This window comes from Acanthochromis polyacanthus, chromosome 22 (genome assembly GCF_021347895.1).
Source record: "Acanthochromis polyacanthus isolate Apoly-LR-REF ecotype Palm Island chromosome 22, KAUST_Apoly_ChrSc, whole genome shotgun sequence".
NCBI classification, from domain to species: domain Eukaryota; kingdom Metazoa; phylum Chordata; class Actinopteri; family Pomacentridae; genus Acanthochromis; species Acanthochromis polyacanthus.
The window spans coordinates 11,537,278-11,555,416 of record NC_067134.1 but is presented as its reverse complement, the minus strand read 5'-3'; the positions used below and the strand labels follow the sequence as shown (position 1 = coordinate 11,555,416).

Below are 18,139 nucleotides of genomic sequence, written 5' to 3'. Positions count from 1 at the left end.
TTAAACAGATCCTCATAAAATAAGGAAATGAAGAGAAAAACATGGGAAAAAAAGAAATAAACATGTTCTCATACATGCAAATGCATAAATACAGTACTTTATACAGAACAGCAGGTAATCCTGTCATTCCTCTCATTCTGGCAGTTCCACGAGGTTTACATCACAACTGTTCATTCCACCTCATCACTTTCATCTGTTAAATTCATGGATTTCACAAAAGCAAAAAAGGGTCCCCACGCTTTCTCAAACGAATCCTGTCTTCCTTTTCGTACGTGTCACTCTTTCTAGAGGAAAGGTTATTAACATCTGCCTCACCAAGTCTACTAATCTTGGTATGCAAGTTTTTTCCAAAAAAATGCAAGTAATTTTTTAGAATGCAGGAGGCTTGAATCTATTACAGGGTTCTCACCAGCAGATTAACGGCCCGTTACGCAGTCGTAACGGCCCGTTACGCTATCAGTTTAAAATATTGTTATGAGAGTGTGTGGCTCCGTCATGAGAGAGGGAGAGAGAGCAGCGTGTGTGAGTGTGAGAGAGGAAGAGAGCGAGATGTCCGAGCGACCCTGAATGCAGCGCGAGCGAGAGAGACGGCAGTTCTGTAGAGGAGGAGAGAAGGTGTGTAGTTGCTGGGTTGTGGTACTGTGCGGTTCAGCCATCTATTGATAGACATAAAGGCTGCAGTGTTCTTCGATATGGCTGGGCTCCTGTGTCTTTGCCTATACGGCTGCTGATGAGTGAAGGGGGTTAACCCTGGGCTTCCTGACCCACGGTCGGGGCCGAACAGGAAGGGTTAACACTGTGATTAGGGCCGCTGCGCTGTTTATTTTGACATATAACGCCATGTGCGTTTGTTTTATCGACTGAGTGCCTATCTAGGTTAATTTATGTCTCCCCACCTCAGCCGTACTTTCTGTCGATTGACCTGTTCCCGTCTATTGCGCATGCGAGCATGCACGTTCCCGTCTATTGCGCGCGCGTGCGGGAGGAACCTGCCGTTACGCTGAAAAAAAAATTCTGCTGAGAAACCTGTATTATTTTACGCTCACTCTTGGTATACTTATGTCACCTTGGATAAAGTCCCAAAATAAAGTGAGCAGGTTCATTATAATATTTTTAGAAATAATATTTTGTATTGTTTTTTTTAAATCTTCCCCAGAATTTTTAAACCTTTGGGCAATCCCACATACAATGGTATAAAAGTTCCCTTTGCCGCATTACATTTAACACATAAATCTGGGATGTTGCTGTTAAATTTATTTAATTTAAATGGTGTAGTATATGTTCTCAACAACCATTTGTATTATATCAATTTAAATCAGGTATTGATTGATTGAGTGTGGGCTTTGGTGCAAATCAGTTCCCAGTCCTCTGATGTTATGTCCATCTTAGATCTTCTTTTCACTCTTTTCGTTTTTTTAACAGTCGTAGTTACCTTGATATCAGGCAGCAAATGGAAATTATGCTATACACAGGACCTTTTCCTGATTGGCTCCTGCTGCAGCTCTATCTATCTATCTAGATAGCTAGCTATACACTACTAACTGTCAAAGCAATGAACGGCAGCAACAAAACCAACCTACTCTGCGGAAAATCATTCAAATAAACGACACTATGGGCTCTCCTATCCCGGAACACACTCAATACCGCCAAGTGATTCACATAACAAACCGAACCAATCAGGTGATTCAAAGCAGTTGAGTGCTTCAAACGTCACTGAAGTGATTCAAACGTCACGAGTCACATGACCAAATCATGCGTCGGCACAGTGGCTCGATACTCTACCGTGCATGTGTTGAAGCCTCGGGTATCAGAGGACCATCACTACCTGAGAATGTCTGTCTGTCTGTACCTGAGAGTTTCCAGTCTACAGTGTAGATCCTCCTCTTTATCCCTCAGCTTCTTCTTTCCTGAGTCTCCTGGATGGTTGTAGCTCAGGTCCAGCTCTCTCAGATTTGAAGTCTTGAAGCTCAGAGCTGAGGCCAGAGAAGCACAGCCTTCCTCTGTGACCAGACAGCCTGACAGCCTGCACACACAAAACAACACAAACCTGAAGGACAACACTTGGCTGGATGTTTCTCACTCTCTTTTCTTCTTTGTCTTTCAGATACATTTTGCTGCACATTTCATGCGTCTCAAGAAAATCAAGAATCAATCTTACATTTTCTTTCAGTTTCAAAGTGTGAGTCCTGACCTGAGAGCTTCCAGTTTACAGTGTGAACTCTCCAGTCCAGCAGAAAGACTCTCCACTCCTGAATCCTGCAGGTTGTTGTTAGTCAGGTCCAGCTCTGTCACACTGGAGGACTGGGAGCTGAGGACTGAGGACAGAGCTCCACAGCTTCTCTCTGACAGATTACAGTTATTAAGTCTAAAGAGACAAAGAGAAGAAAATAAGTAAACATTAAGTACAGTATTTTCTGTCCTGTTTAAAAGACAGCAGAGAATTTAACAACAAATACATTCCACTATATCCAGAATACAGCAGCGCTGAGGACAGTCCTCTGCAATATGATTTAAATGTGAAAATAATCCAAAGTGGAGCACATTACAGTAATCAAATTACTTTGAAGCTGAGCAGTAAAGTATCTGATCTGATTAAAAACAAACTGACAGTTTAGATTTCCTAAATGAAGAACACAGGCCAAACAGCAAGAAATTAATCCAATAAAGGTCAGTACATCTTTCATTGCTGTCATTAGAATGTTGGATTTTTTCACTACTTTCTTTGTCCACCTTTATTTTTGATGACACATTTAATCCTCCTCAGCATGAAGAAACCACATTTCTGTACAGATGTTCCTCCATCTTCAGAGACTATGTCTTCGTCTGCTCTTTGTTGGAGGGTTTGTGTTGCTCTACCTTTGTCTTTAAAATACCCCAAAGTTGGTCTGTTGGCTTCAAATCAGGATACACACTTGGACAAGTCACACTTTGGACTTTTTCCTTCTTTTCAATATGAAAAATAGCGTACTCTATGCTGATGGCAGCGATTAAATCACGGTCAGACTCTGTTACATCTCTGACGTTGCTATAGAACAAACATCTTCTGATCTCCAGTCCTTGTTCTTCAGGTTCCTTCACTTCTACTTGTGCTGTTGAGACTCATGCTTTGGTTTTCACTGACACATGAATCCCACTGGAACCAAACTAAGGATCTTCAAACTCATGTGTTTAAACTCTTTATCTCCACTTTTGATGAAGTCTGGACTCCTCATAGTGTCAGTGAGCTGGACTCTTCATTCTCTCTCAGTCTCAGGAGACACTCTGCTGTCCAGTGATTGGCTCTCAGTCCCTACAGTCTGAAAGGAACCAACAACCTTTCAACAGCCTCACATCTGAAAAAGGTCATAGGGTCCCTATGAGGGTGTAGCTCCTCTTCAGGCAGAGCAGAGAGACCATGAACCTCACCACAGGTGGGATGGATGTTCTATCCTTCACCAACACTTTAGATGATGGGACTCAGCTAATTAAACAGTTACTTTAAACACAGGACACTTGTGCTACAAACAAGAAGGATGCGCCACTCAGTGAAGGACTTAGGATCCCTGACCCATCACTGTGGGGCGGCTGTGGCTCAGGTGGTAGAGCGGATCGTCCAATGAAGGGTCGGCGGTTCGATTCCCGCTCTCGCCTAGTCATGTGCTGTTGTGTCCTTTGGCAAGATACTTTACCTGCCTTGCCTCCAGTGCTGCTCTCACACTGCTGTATGAATGTGTGTGAATATTTGTGGTGGTCAGAGCGGCCGTAGGCGCAGATTGGCAGCCACGCTTCCGTCGGTCACTACAAATGTGGTTACAAATGTAGCTTACCACAACCAGAGTGAGAATATGTGAGTGAATGAATAATGGATCCATTGTGAAGCGCTTTGAGTCCTACTACTATATAAATCTAATCCATTATTATTACTGTACACACCAGTGAGCAGTGATTACCAACACATCTCTGGGGATCATCAGGTGGAAACCTCCCTGCAACAGTGTTTCGTCTAATTAGTCCCACAACACCTCCATAAGGCTAGGATGAACTCTGGCATCCCAGATTCACCCCCCTAGTGCCAGTTCACACTGCTCCTACACAATCCAAACAGCACTGCCACGTTCAACTGACCAAGGCCCATTTAGGAGATGCTCCAGGTAGTGAGCAGTGCTGATGCTACCAGTTCGCTAGTGCAAGATGCTGAATACCTAGTGCCAACTGCTAAAAAGTGACAAAGAAACTATATTTATCGATTCTCCAAACTCGCTAGTGCTAACTCTAAATGCTAATGTTAGCTGCAAGACTACTACCATGTCCACAACAAACTTACCACTGACAAGGAAACTATACAAGCCAGCTCACCAGATTTGTCCAGTGTTACTTGCTAATGCTAACCACTAATTGCTAAATTATTTCACTACTTCAGCCAAGCTCACCACAGACAGAGACTATACAAGCAGACTTCATCTAAGATGCAAGAACCAACTGTGAGTGATGTTACATTCCAGCCAGTTTGCTCCACACAGTGCTGAGCTTTTGAAGTGAAAGGCTGTGTCCGAAATCGCATACTAACGTACTACTCATACTAAATGTGACGTCAAAAATAAGTATGTAGTGCGTTCACACTGGATAGTATGAATAGATTGAGTACGCGAGAAATACCCGGATGTATACTATATCCGGAAAATTTTTAAGTATGCGCGGTGACCACACTAGTCATACTCAACCGCCCCATAATGCTTTGCGAGCTATCCACCAAAATGCAAGCCTCCGTGGGATATGTGGCCGGACCGCGGCGATTTTTATTTTATTTTATGTGGTTAAGTAGTCATCCTAATCACCCCACAGATTTGAGAAATAGGCGTTTTCTGACCAACGTTTTAAATTTGTCAGACGCCTCACAACGTGCTACTGAATGCTAGCAGCTAGTTGCAGCAGCTCGCTTTGCATACAGAATAAGTAGCAGCTACCTCCAGTAGCCTGCAGCTACAATTGAAACGATTCGCATAATCTGGCTAATAACTGCATTGGAGTGCCGGCTTGAAATTGCCACATTAATTATGCGACTGTTTGTTAGCGTAAAATCGACCTGAAGCCGGCATTCAGCCGAGATATTTGATAGCCGTACTTCCGGTTTTTGTCGTCGGAGGTTTGAAATGCATTATGGGAAACGGAGGGAGACGCCAGTGTTTACAAACAGTGACGTCACGGAGTCACGTGATTACCGCGCTGGTTGGCAAGAGGAACCAGAGGAACAATGGCTGATAACTATCCTTCCGTGAAATTGTCCGATTATGCTCAATCCTTATCACCTGAGGCCCGACAAATATACGCGAGTAAGCTGAGATATCAGGGAAACGGTAAAACCTTGCCAGATCCCTACAATTTGAAGACTGGGTGGGTTGACGATCCTTCATTGTGACCCGACATTTCCTTCACCGACATTTATTTTTAATTGATTGACACCGCTGGGCAGTTCACCCACCCAAAAATATATAATTATGAATTAAAAATAATATGTCTTCTGTTAATCTTCAACAAGATGTCAAAGAAACGTCAAGAAGTTGCTGTATTTTTTGTCTGCAGTATGGCTTCTATGTAACAGTAACAGACCCACAGCATTGGTGATCGAAAATAGGACAATTCTAAAAAACGATCGCTAGACGCATACAGAAACAAATATGGTTACAAATAGGAGGCTGCTGGCTTAAGGAGATGTTATTGAATATGCTTCATTCGACTTTAGTATACTTTCATAGCCTAAAAATCAATCGGTAACACATGACAACACTGAACCAAACCGAAAGTGTAGAGATTGCTTCACGCGAAGGATGCGACACTAAATCAATATCTTTTGGTAAATAAGCTCAAAGTTGGACATACTAAACATGCTAAACTGTTGAATAGTTTACCTGAAGAAAAGTGGGAGCCACAGACACGATCTCTGCTGCTTACTGGGGTACAATTTTTCCTGTTGACGGCTGAAGCCACCGCCATCTTCTCTCTCCTGACATCGGTATTCGGTGAAATTTCAAGCCTGATCCTTTCTCAAAACGCTTCGTACAACCAACAACTACACACGCTATTACCATTGTGGTAAATACATGTGCAATTTCATTCATGAAAAGCGATAACTTTACGTATTTGTTTCAAACCCGATACCGTTCTCGTAGCAAGCCGTTATGTTACTGCCAGTTCTTGCCAACCAGTAGCAGTCTTGTACCACGTGACCACAGCAAATGACGACACGCTGGCGTCTCCCATACAACAGTGTGAACGGTCGGCATTCTAATCATACTTATAGTACATAGTATACAGTATATACTCATTGAGAATGTAGTATGTAGTACGTTAGTATGCCATTTCGGACACAGCCAAAGTGTTCCGATGCTTCAACATGCCCACAATCACGTGACTACCGAGAGCGAAGCCTCATTATGTCACAGCATGTGTTGCGGTGCTCAGACTGTATATGGTGGTGCTTCGTGGGAATTTTGAAGGGGTTGGACATTTCAGTCTGTTCAGGTCTTAAAAGTGGTCTGATTCACTCCTCAAACTGTGGGTTTCTGAGAGGAGATTACGCTAGGATATTTGTCATTTGGAAAGAAGTCAGGGAGAGTACACATTTAGGTAGAATTAAATTTAAATAGATTTTCTATACATTTCATACACTAAATAACACTCAGAGATAAATACACATATTCACACAAACACAACACACATTCATTCACTCATTCATAGAAACACACGACACATAAAGTAGAATAGGTTATAGATAGGTACGTAAAGAGAGTCGTTTGAGTGGTTCAAAGTGTGTTGTGAGTTGTGAGAGTTTAAGGTTTCTATCTGAGCCCTACCTCTGCAGAGGAGAAGACCTGCTCACTTTCTGGGCATCACATCAAACTGTATCCAAACCTCTTCAAGATGACCAAAAAGTATCTCCACATGCCAGCAACATCTGTGCCATGTGAGCGGGTCTTCTCCAAAGCTGGAGAGGTAGTCAGCCACAAAAGAAAAAGACTGAAACTGTGCACTCCCTGGTTTACACCCCATTTATACTGCCACAGTGGCAAAGTTGCAGAAGCACCACCATTCACTTCCACACAATACTTGTGTCCCACTCAAAGTAGTACAAGCACTTTCCTGTTCCCCAGTAGCTCTATAAACACCATATTTATGTATACCTATATACATACACACACTTAAATATCTCTCTCTCTCATATATATATATATATATATATATATATACACACACTGCTAACTCCAAATAAGGCATTAGCCAGATCTAAAAACACAATATTCAAGTCGCTACTTTCCCTCTCAGCTGTCTGAATCTGATACTAAATCATGCTATTCTGCTCCGAGCACCCACAAAATTCTGGTATCCCTGCCTTCTGCACTGTAGAATCGATCAGACTATTCCTCACTAAGTAACTAGCCAACCTCTGAGCTACAATCCTGAAGAAAATCTTTCCCTCAACATTTAGGAGAAAAATCATCCAAAACTGGCTGAGGTCTGACGAATCCTTCTCCTTTGAGATGAAAACACTTCCTGTCCTATGCCATGCTCTTGAATGACACTGTGTTTCTCCCAGACTATTCTCAGATGTCTCCAAAGTCGTCGTTCGTCCTCTTTGATAAGAGATGACCATCTTCACTATAATTAGGTGGGGGGAAGAGGGGAAAAGAGTGGGAGGTGGTGAAGATGACTTGCGCGTGAGTTTGATTAAAGTGAGGGAGAGTTGCGCAATGTTGTCTGCCTCACTCTCTCGTCCCAGCCCATCTGAATCCAGTGGCAAGACAGAGTCAAGACGGCTGGAGATGGGTCGGGATGCAGTGGATGACCACAGTGTTCTACGTGTCTCACTGTGCCCTACTTGTGCTCCACAACGCTTGCTGGGCCCACCTTCATGCCCGTTGAACCAGTCTAGTGGTTTCCTCCACGCAGTCTGCCGGGTCCAGGCTTTACATGCGTAGGTAGACAAGCCCTACAATAACCTACTGTCTATGTGGCATGCTCACTTAGACAGGGAGACTCGTGGTGGCTGGGACGCCTAACCCCATCACAGGTCAAACAGACCTGCCCACTGCCACTGTCTCCAAAGTATCTTATAGATGCCAGGTGAACTCTTGTAGACCTTGTAGGAGACTCCATTAGGCCCTGGGGATGAAGAAGCCCTTGCATGTCTGACCACCTCCACAACTTCTCTCCATCTCAGTAGGCTAACATCCATCTCCTGACACATTTCCCCCAATGGTGACATGTCAGGAGGAAGACCTATGTTCCCATTCTCCTCTGAATTGGAATAAGTCAACTTCAAATACTCTTCAACCTGACTTTGTTGCCATAAGTTGTTCTCCGTGTTCCTGATTAAACATGCCCTTCACAAACTTAAAAGGGTTCCTAAAAAATGTTAATCTTGCACGTTCTTCTTTCTCTTCTCCCTAAGGTGTTCTGCCCTTCTGAATGCTGCTAACCAGCTTCTCAGTTCCTCCTGCAACACATTAATTTCCATCCTTTCTTCTTCTGATGCCTTCCTCCACTGCCTCTTTAACGGCCTCCTTTCCTTTACCAGTCTGTCTGTTTCTATTTGGCGCTCAGACCTTCCTACCTGCACCCTCTCACCTCTGCTGTTAGCAAGCACCCCAAATCTCTATGCACCATAAGAGTAGATCAAGACAATCTGAACTGAGGATCCCTTTGAGCTCAGTGAAGACAGAAGACAACACTGCTTCAGTGGCTGTTTGGGCTCCAATGGTGAGAAGGAATTGGACCTGAACCTCAAATAAGAATGTAAACAACAGTCCAACTGTCCACCAGCTGAACTGCACTGAGTTCAGTCATTGAACAAACTCAACATTCTACAGTTTCCTTCATCAGACGTTTTTATCCAAAGAGATGAACATCTGAGAGTAGAAACAACACAAGAAAGGATCTAGTCAGGAGAAAACAACCTGGAGAAGATCCATAAACAATTTCAAGCGTGAACATGAAATGTTTGTTCTGGTGTTTCCTTTTCATCAATGTCTATCTGAAACATTCTATTTTGGGAAAACAGTCGAAACTAAAACACAACCTGGAACCAAGAATTCACAGGTTCTTAAAGGTTCTGTGATGCAGGTTCCAGGTTGTTCAGTTCCTGTAGTGGAAGAGGCCTCATTAAGAGAACTAATGCCAAAGGTCAATAACACAACTGATCTGAGTCTTACAAATACAGAAAACCTCCCACCTCAGCTGTTCTGCTCATTATGAATGAAAACACATTTTAAATGGTCATCAGTTGAACAGGTTGATGAGTCCTGACCTGAGAGCTTCCAGTTTACAGTGTGGACTCTCCAGTCCAGCAGAAAGACTCTCCACTCCTGAATCCTGAAGGTTGTTGTTACTCAGGTCCAGTTCTGTCACACTGGAGGACTGGGAGCTGAGGACTGAGGACAGAGCTCCACCACTTCTCTCTGACAGATTACAGCCACTCAGTCTGAAGAGACAAAAAGCAGATTATACTGATGAAACAGCAGCAAAATGAAAAAAGTATCTTCAGTCTCCAACTACTTACACAACTTTCTTGGAGGCTTTGACCACTGGCAGCAGCCTCAGAAGAACCTCCTCTGAAGCAGAGTATTTCTTCAGGTCAAACACATCCAGATGTTCTTCTGATGACAGTAAGATGAAGACCAGAGCTGACCACTGAGCAGGAGACAGTTCATCTGTCGACAGAGGTCCTGATCTCAGGGACTGTTGGATCTCCTCCACTAGAGAAACATCGTTCAGTTCATTTAGACAGTGGAACAGATTGATGCTTCTCTCTGCATGGAAAAAGGTACCAATTGTGTGTGGGATTTTTAATGCTTCAAAAAGGTTATTCTAGTGAATGGGAATTGTACATGTCCAAACATATTACTGGGGGTTTCATCCTAACCTCTACACATAATGCAGCAACTTACTCTGATCATTTGGAGGAAAGTGACTGAAAAACTGACTGAAAGGGCAACTCAGCTGAAGGACTACCCAGAAGGTTAACTATCAGAGAAAACAGGATAGGAATTTGGATGGATGGACAGTACGGAGATAGGGAAGTTTCCTCGACTTTTTGCACAACACTTCTCTGTGTTGTTTTAGGTCGCTGGGGGGTTGTTGATGGTTTAAAAGTAGAACGTAATGTTACATAGTACTACATACATACCAGATGGTACACACAGAAAAAGATGTAGTACATCCCAGTTCATGTTCTGTTAAATGTAGTATGTCAGAAATACCCAGATGTCCTACAGCATTCAAACTGATTTTGTAGAATGAAAACTAACATGTTTTTCTGGCCATTCTGACCCACATTCTATGAACAGTCATCGCACTTAACAGTGTGTCGTGGATATAGAAATAAGTTTGAGCTGCTGAGACTCACAGTCAGATGACATCACATTACTACAGACTGGGATAGTCACAGTTTAAGGCTCCATATTATGAAGTAATATGTTCTAATTGTATGAACACTGCAGGACACAGTGAATACTTGGTGAGGTCACCTGTATTATGTATTTAAATTTAAAGGTTTGTGATTTGGAATGCAGCTGCTTCAACAACATTGCTCTGCCCTTACTGAGAGCTGATTGGTCAGCTTCCCTCTGGTTGTAAAATGCAGGACCAATCCCAGCTAAACAGTATGAATGAAGAATCTTCAGAAACTGTCTGATCGACTCATAATTTGGTAAGAACAGGTGGGACATGCTTTGCTTCCACAGAAGGTCAGCTCATACAGAACTAATTTTAGTATTTTCAAAGTCAGTTTTGTTGTCAATTCTTCAATATGTAAATGACACACCAAGAATCGATTTAAATATAGTGTGTATATATATACACACACACACTGCTCAAAAAAATTAAAGGAACACTTTGAAAATTCATATTTCAATACGGGGAAAAAAACTAACTGGATATTTGCATTGATATGGACTGGATAATGTGTTAGGAATGAAAAGTGCCACATTGTTTGATGGAAATGAAAATTATCAACCCCCCAAGAGGGCTAAATTCAAGACACCCCAAAATCAAAGAGAAAAAATGATGTGGCAGGCATATATATATATATATATATATATATATATATATATATATATATATATATATATACACACATATATATATACTACCAGTCAAAAGTTTGGACACACCTTCTCATTCAATGCTTTTTGCTTATACATTTTAGATTAATACTGAAGATATCAAAAGTGTAAAAGAATTTATTTGGAATTATATTGTAAACAAAAAAGTGCTCATTTTCAGTATGAATCGATATTGAAGAAAATAATACAAATAAATAAAAGGCACTGAATGAGAAGGTGTGGCCAAACTTTAGACTGGTAGTGTAGATAAATTTAGAAATGTAATGTAAAAAATACAATTTAAAAAGGCAAAAATTAAGTAAATTAAGAACTAGAAAGCAAAACTCAAGTAATCTAGTGACAACAGAAGAAAAACTAGAACCAAGCAACAACTAAGAACTAAGATAAGCAGAACTGAGTGAAATGTAAACATGACCATGAGATAAAATGGCATTGCAGATATAGTGCAGAATATTCAAAACAATAAAAATGAGTACAGTTTCAGTAGAGCAAATATGCTTGACAGTAGGATAATTGAATGACTTTATAGCAAGGTTTAAACAGCAGGGGGCAGCATTCAGTCAGTAGGGTTGATCAGTAGATTTTACAGAAGAACTGACCTTACATGAAACTGACAGAACCTGAGCTATCAAACGGTAGCAGCACCATCATGCATCTTTCTGACTGAAATGATATCATGTTGTTCTTGTCTTGTGACTGACCTTCTGGTCCTGATCTGCTGGCAGGAAACGTCTGCAGCAGATCCTTCCTGTGGATCTTCTCTAAAACCACCCTGGTCACCTGCACAGCTCCCTGAAGTCCACAAGTCTCCACCATCACATCCACAGTTTTACACTTGTCTGGTGTCTGTAGTTGGATCTCTTGGATGGCTGGGATGTCTGGAACATCGTTGGGTTCCTGCAGGAACTGCTGGAATTTATGGAGGTCATCATCATCCAGATCATCCAGGATGTTTCTGAGGTCCTCTGACATCGTCGTGGCTACCTGATAAAGTCAAAGAATATGTCAGCAGTTAATGAACAGTTGTGTTGTTGGCGTGGTGGAGGTTGTTGGATAATTTGCTAGAAGGGTGTTTCTAGTGTTCTCCCTGTTCTGCTGACTTTAAATGAGAACACATCGTCTTAGCAACTGGACACGAGAAAGCAGAATTTAAAAAGTTGTCATCTATTGAATGATCAGAGCGATCAATGGTCCCAGTAATCATAGTTAGACGTGGTAGGATGATCACAGTGGATGGACATGACCAGAAGGGAAGGACACTGGAAGATGACTGACACTCTGCCAATATTCTAAAATGAGAAGGAGTGTCCAAACTTTAGACTGGTAGTGTATGCGTGTTAAAATGATCATGCTTTCTGCCTGCAGAGTCAAGGCTCAGACCTTTTGTGTAAATGAATTGTATTTTTTAACCTCTCCTCTGGTTGATTTTCTTTCCACTGTATCATCATGAACATGATGGACAGAGAAAAGAACAAGGAGACTTCAACCTCAAAGGTACAGCATCTGCTCCTTTTACAGACAAACTTCAATCCTAGATCTTGTTGTCCAAATCTGTCTTTTTTTACTGCATTGTACAGTTTTATTCTCTTTTATGAACAGATAGCTTGTTCCACTTAGTTCTGTTACAGCCGGATAGTTACCAGCTACAGCACTTTGGTCAACTCTAGATGTTAGTAGTTGTTCCCATATAAATAAAGCTGACAGGAAGCTACTGTAGAAAATATAAAGTAGGTGTAACCTTACAGCCACAGGGCAGCTGTGGCTCAGATGATAGAGCAGGTTGGTGGTTCAGTCCCTGGTCCCTCCATCAGGGTCTTTGGTTAGACACTGAACCTGAAGTTGCTCCAATGGAAGGAAATCACCTGATATTACAGGTCTGTGGCCACTGGGGTGTGAATTTCCCCACCTCCATCATCCCTCCTCTGACCCAACTGGTCAAGGCCAATAATCACCTTCCCTGATTCTGGTTTTCTCTCAGGTTTTATTCCCTCTCCCTATTCTAGAGTTTTTAATTTAGCCTGCAGTAGTAAACAATCAGTAAAAACCAGTGAAAGACAAAGACAGTGTGGGAAAAAATGAGAAATGGCATAACTAATGCTGAGAACAGTTCTTAAAAACAACTTTAAATACACATCAAAAGATTAAAAACCTTTATCTGGTGAAAGACAGTTTAGGAACAATGGTGATTCTGGTTTTAAAGAAGAACGCCCACCTTAGAAGGAACTGATGTCAAACTTGTTCCACTTTGTCTGGAAACTAGTTTCATATTTTTAATCAAACATGAAAAATAAACTCAGAATCAGAGATCACAGTGGAACTGAAGCTGAAACTGGAAACAGCTGTTTGTTTTCTTGTTCTTCTGGATATTTGAGGTTGTTTTGGTCTCAACAACAGACCAGTATGATATGAAAAGAGAAGAGAGATGAGAGCAGATCAGTGATTTGAGAGAAAACATGAACCTCCTGGATCTTGTTCTGGATCAGTGTCTTCAGTTTTCTCTCAGTCTTCATCGGCTTCAGGTTTCAACAAGCAGTTTATTTATGTGAACACATCTGGGCATTAATGTGTGACTTCTGATTGGTTGGAGAGTCATTAAAACCATGTTCATGAAACATAGCTGAGTTCTGCTTAAATCTCTGTTTCTGTAGATTTAGATGGTGAGTAAGTTCTCCTCTTAACCAGCTGCTTGGAACATTCACTTTATCACCTTATTTTAATTCAGGTAACTCTGTAACACCTTTTCTTTAATTTCTTGTCAACCTGATAACAGAAAATGAAGGAAAGTCTTCAAATGTGTTTTGAAAGGTTCATATTTTCACCCAAATCATGGTGTTTTATTAACTGCATGGTTCTGGTTGCAGAAATTTAACCAACCAGTGAATGAAACTGAAACCAAAGTCTCAGAATAAAGGTTCCACATGGAACATGAATCCTGGTCTCCTGTTTCTGTTCTATGTCTTCTTCAGGAAACTTTGTGGCTCTTTCAAACTAAACTTTTCCTAAAACGTCACAGTCTGAGAATTCTAGTGAGAAAAAAGATTTGTGTAAAAAATGAGAATGTAGTTTAGTGGTTTAGGAAGATAATTGTTGCTTTCAGAATGATGGATGTGGATGTTTCTGCAGTGGAAGTGACACCACAATGTTTCCAAACTTTACTTCCTTTTACTGACTTTCACTGATTTATACTCTAATTTAAAGTGGATGTTTATAAAAATCATTGTTTCTGTTCAAAGTGAACATTGCTTCATTTATCAGCATTACATCACGGTGAGACAGAGATCAGTGGATATGTCAGTTTTTTTTATTTAAAAAGGTGATGATGGTGAGATTTACCTCTTCCAGCTCGTACTTCAGGTTCTCAAGTTTCCATTTCTCCTGCTTGATCTTCGACTGCAAGTAAAGAAAGACATGTTCTGACTTTAAAGTGAGACTGATAGTTTTTAATTTCACAGAGCAGAAAACACGAGACTGTTCATCTTAGAAGTGATTCAGTTGTGAATGATTTGACATTTAAGTTATTTTACACAGTTTTGTTCTCACTTCTGCTGTAAACTGTAACTGTTAGAATCAACAGTAGATCAAACTTTACATTTATTAAGAACTAAAATTAACATCAGCACCCATCGAATGCAGGAGATTTTTCTGTTTCTGCAGTTAAAGTCAAAATTACTGAATTTTCATCAATATTCCAGAAAAAGTTGAGGTTTTATTAAGTTACTTTATGAAGATGATGACGATGAGATTTACCTTTTCCAACTGATTCTTCAGGGTCTCATTTTTCTGTCTCTCCTGCTGGAGCTGATTGTTGGTTTCTGAATTAATTCTCTCCTGCTGCAGGTAAAATCAGAATTACTGAACCTTCATCAATATTCCAGAGATCTCAGACGTTGTTAGTTTCCAGGTTTTACTCCAGAATCTACAGTTCAGTCTCCATCTTGTGTTTTTCATCCAGAAGCTGCTGTTTCTTTACGTACAACCATTAACTTCTTTTTACGGCTTCTTTGACTCCTGTTCTTAGTTACTGATCGTCTGTTCAGGTTCACACTCTTTGGTTACAACAAATATCTCGTTATTAAATAGAAACTTGTGAGTTTCTATTTAATAGAAACTTTCTTTTATCTCCATTGAAGTTTGCTAAAGTTCTTCTGTTTCTGCTTGAACCACTTTCTCTGTTCACTGATAAACTACATCTGGTTTTTCTCCTCCACTGTCCAGATTCTTTACTTGTCTTCCTGTCACAGCTTGAATACCGACATCTGATCTGCTTTAGAGACACAAACCTTCTTCCTTTATTCCTTGCTTGTTTGTTTACATCAAACTTGACTTTACTTTCTGTCATCACCTGATCTTGTGTCTTTTCCCCTCTACCAGCAGTCAAACTTCTGTTTTGTTACTTACTCGTTCAAGCTCTTCTTCTTTTTGATTAACCAAAGTCTTCTTTTTCCCTAAATATAAATAGAAATAAAATCATCAGTATTTAAATATAGAAAGAACGACAGTCTGGACAGTTGTGTGTGATGAATTAAAATCTCTCATATCACAGTTTCCATTAAAGCTTCAATACTTTACAAAGGTCAAGAGTTTTACATTAATGTGACTTACTCTTTTGTCTTCTTGTGTGAACAAAAATAACAACTGTTAGAATTAACAGGATGAAGGCAGCAGTTAAACCGACTATAGTCGAGGTGTAACTGGACTGGACCTTAAAGAAATCATCTGAAACGATAAAACATGGAATAATGAGGCATTTATTATGAACTGAACAGTGGATTTTGTCAAGTTGAATACAGACTACCTGTAACTTGTATCAGAGTCTCTCTGCTCTGGTTGATGTGGTTCTGCTGGACTCTGCAGGTGAAGTTGTTGCTGTGTTTCTTCTCCACAGTCACTCTGCTGCTGACAGCATAGAAGCCATCAGGACCTCTGACTGTCTCTGTAGGTTCAGCAGAGAGGAGGTTTCCCTCAGCATCCAGCCACAACACCTCAGGTTCTGGATACCAGCCTGCAGATTTACACTGTAACTCCACTGAGCCGCTGGTTCTACCAAGTCCTGCTATACTGATGACTGGAAATGGATCAGTACCTGAAGGTAAGAAGGGAAACATCAGACAATAGAAAAGAAGGACAGAACTATCTCACAACTTTACCAGCACTGGATGAATGTTTTCTAACAACCTCCTTAAAACAGGAAGTGTTCAGACTCCTGTGTTTGCACATGTAATTAGAACTCTGTCTCTGAAAAATCACGTTCCTCTAAAGTAAAACTGCGTTCTTAATGATGTTCTGAAAGAAACCTACAATCAAGACTGACATGGAGGTTTTAAAGGAGCTACAGAGTCCACCTGAAACAAGAACTAATCTGCATTCTCAGTTATGTTATTAGATTGAGAATTTAAAACAAAGAAACATGTGGGTTACCTGGTTGCTGAATCCTGCCTCATCTAACATATGAACAGTAAAGCAACAAAATAAATGGGAAATATGTACTGATTAGAAATGTGTTTGTGATATGTCACAAGCAAACATCATTGATGACACATTTTAGTTGAATCAGAATGTAGATTTCATTTCAAAAAGAAAAAAATAACCATTTTCTCTATTAATACACTCTCAATAACTCTTGAACTCAAAGTGAAAACACGTTTTTAGATTTTTTTTAAAAAATTTAATAAGAATCAAAAACTGAAATCTCTCTAATAAAACATATCTGGACTCTGTAGAAGCCCTTTGGGTTGTAGTTGAAGCTTCAAGGCTTCTTGGACAAACTCTGTTAACCGTTGGCTTCCTTAAACAGAACTTTCTCATTTCATCAGTTTGGTTGGACAACTGATTGAAATAGTTTATTCTCTCTTCTCTGATCTTTACCTCACCATGGTTTGATCAACAACAGAAACTTCCTTCAACTTAAACTATGTCCAGTCAGTTCAGTTTGCCACAGTGGACTCCAGTCAAGTTCTAGATTCATCTGAAGGATGATTTAAAACGGAGTGCAATCAGGAGCCACAATAAAGAATCTGAATTATTTTGCAATTGAGAGACTTTAGTGTTCCAAACTATAATAACATGGGAATGTGCTTACATTGAGGGTTGATGGATAAGAGGCAAATATTGTCCATTTAAACTTCAGGTGTTTGCATTAATCTGTAAATTAAATGGAGAAACTCTGGGCTAAAGGAGATCTGAATTAAGCCACGAGTTATTCTGAAACTCATGAAAACCTGCTTTATGGTTGACAAATAGTATATGTATGTGTAAGCTCTATAATGTCTACCTAACCATTCAATGCCATAGTTTCTCATTATATTTGCTCTGCGATACCAAAAATCTGTTAGATTGTGTATAAACTGAACGTTCTGGTGCTATAAAGTAGTTCTGGATTGTAAAATGCTGCTGCTGTGATGCCTTTGTACCGTTTTCCTACAGAGGAGGAGTTTCAGTGGTTCATGTTCTGCTTTATTTTATCTGATCAAAACAATGGTCATCACCTCCACAGAGATGATGACTTGGATTAAAAAGAAACAACCGACCTGAGGTACAACTGCTGCAATGTGGATCAATCAGTTAACTGACTGTTATGATTGTGTCCCAGTTCCTGCCCTTTTTTCCCTCCTTTTCCCATTTTTCCTCCCTAGTTGTTTTGTTCTGGCTCCCCCTGTCTGCTGCACCCTGTCTACTGATTACTGTCAGCTGATGCAATCAGCTCAACTCTATCCACCTGGTCCCCCCCTCTGCTATTTAAGCTCTGCCCTTTCCCTCAGTCTTTGCTGGCTCATTGTTGGACACTCACTTCATCATAGACCCTGCTCCTCCGCTTTCCCTACACCTCTGGACTACACCTGTTTAATGGACTACTCAGCTTTTCCCCCCCTTTGTGGATTTAACCTTTTTTGGACTCAATAGTTTGGATGGACTTCAGTTTGTTTTTGCCGTTGGTCATTTGTTCTCCCAAGTGCGAGTATTTTGTAGCACTGCTGTTTACCACCGTTTAGTTCCCTCTAGCCACTTCAGTCCTGTTTTCTGTTTTGTAGTAGTTTTGATTAATA

At 40.7% G+C, this 18,139-nt stretch overlaps 2 protein-coding genes across 9 annotated transcripts in view; one reads left to right on the top strand and one right to left on the bottom strand.

Annotated features, from left to right (window-relative positions):
• The window catches only part of LOC110969967 (NACHT, LRR and PYD domains-containing protein 12-like), a 386,884-nt gene that overhangs the window by 153,547 nt on the left and 215,198 nt on the right, over positions 1 to 18,139 (bottom strand). For all 8 annotated transcript variants that reach the window (XR_007939128.1, XR_007939127.1, XR_007939129.1 and 5 more), the window contains 2 exons: positions 9,281 to 9,454; positions 2,192 to 2,365 (listed from right to left, as the gene is read on the bottom strand). Coding sequence is in view for 5 of the 8 variants with exons in the window: in XM_051942204.1 (XP_051798164.1) it covers positions 2,192 to 2,365; positions 9,281 to 9,454 (348 nt within the window). In the remaining 3 variants the exon portion in view is untranslated. The remainder of the gene's footprint in view (positions 1 to 2,191; positions 2,366 to 9,280; positions 9,455 to 18,139) is intronic.
• The window catches only part of LOC110968364 (NACHT, LRR and PYD domains-containing protein 12-like), a 290,019-nt gene that overhangs the window by 179,558 nt on the left and 92,322 nt on the right, over positions 1 to 18,139 (top strand). The window lies entirely within an intron of this gene.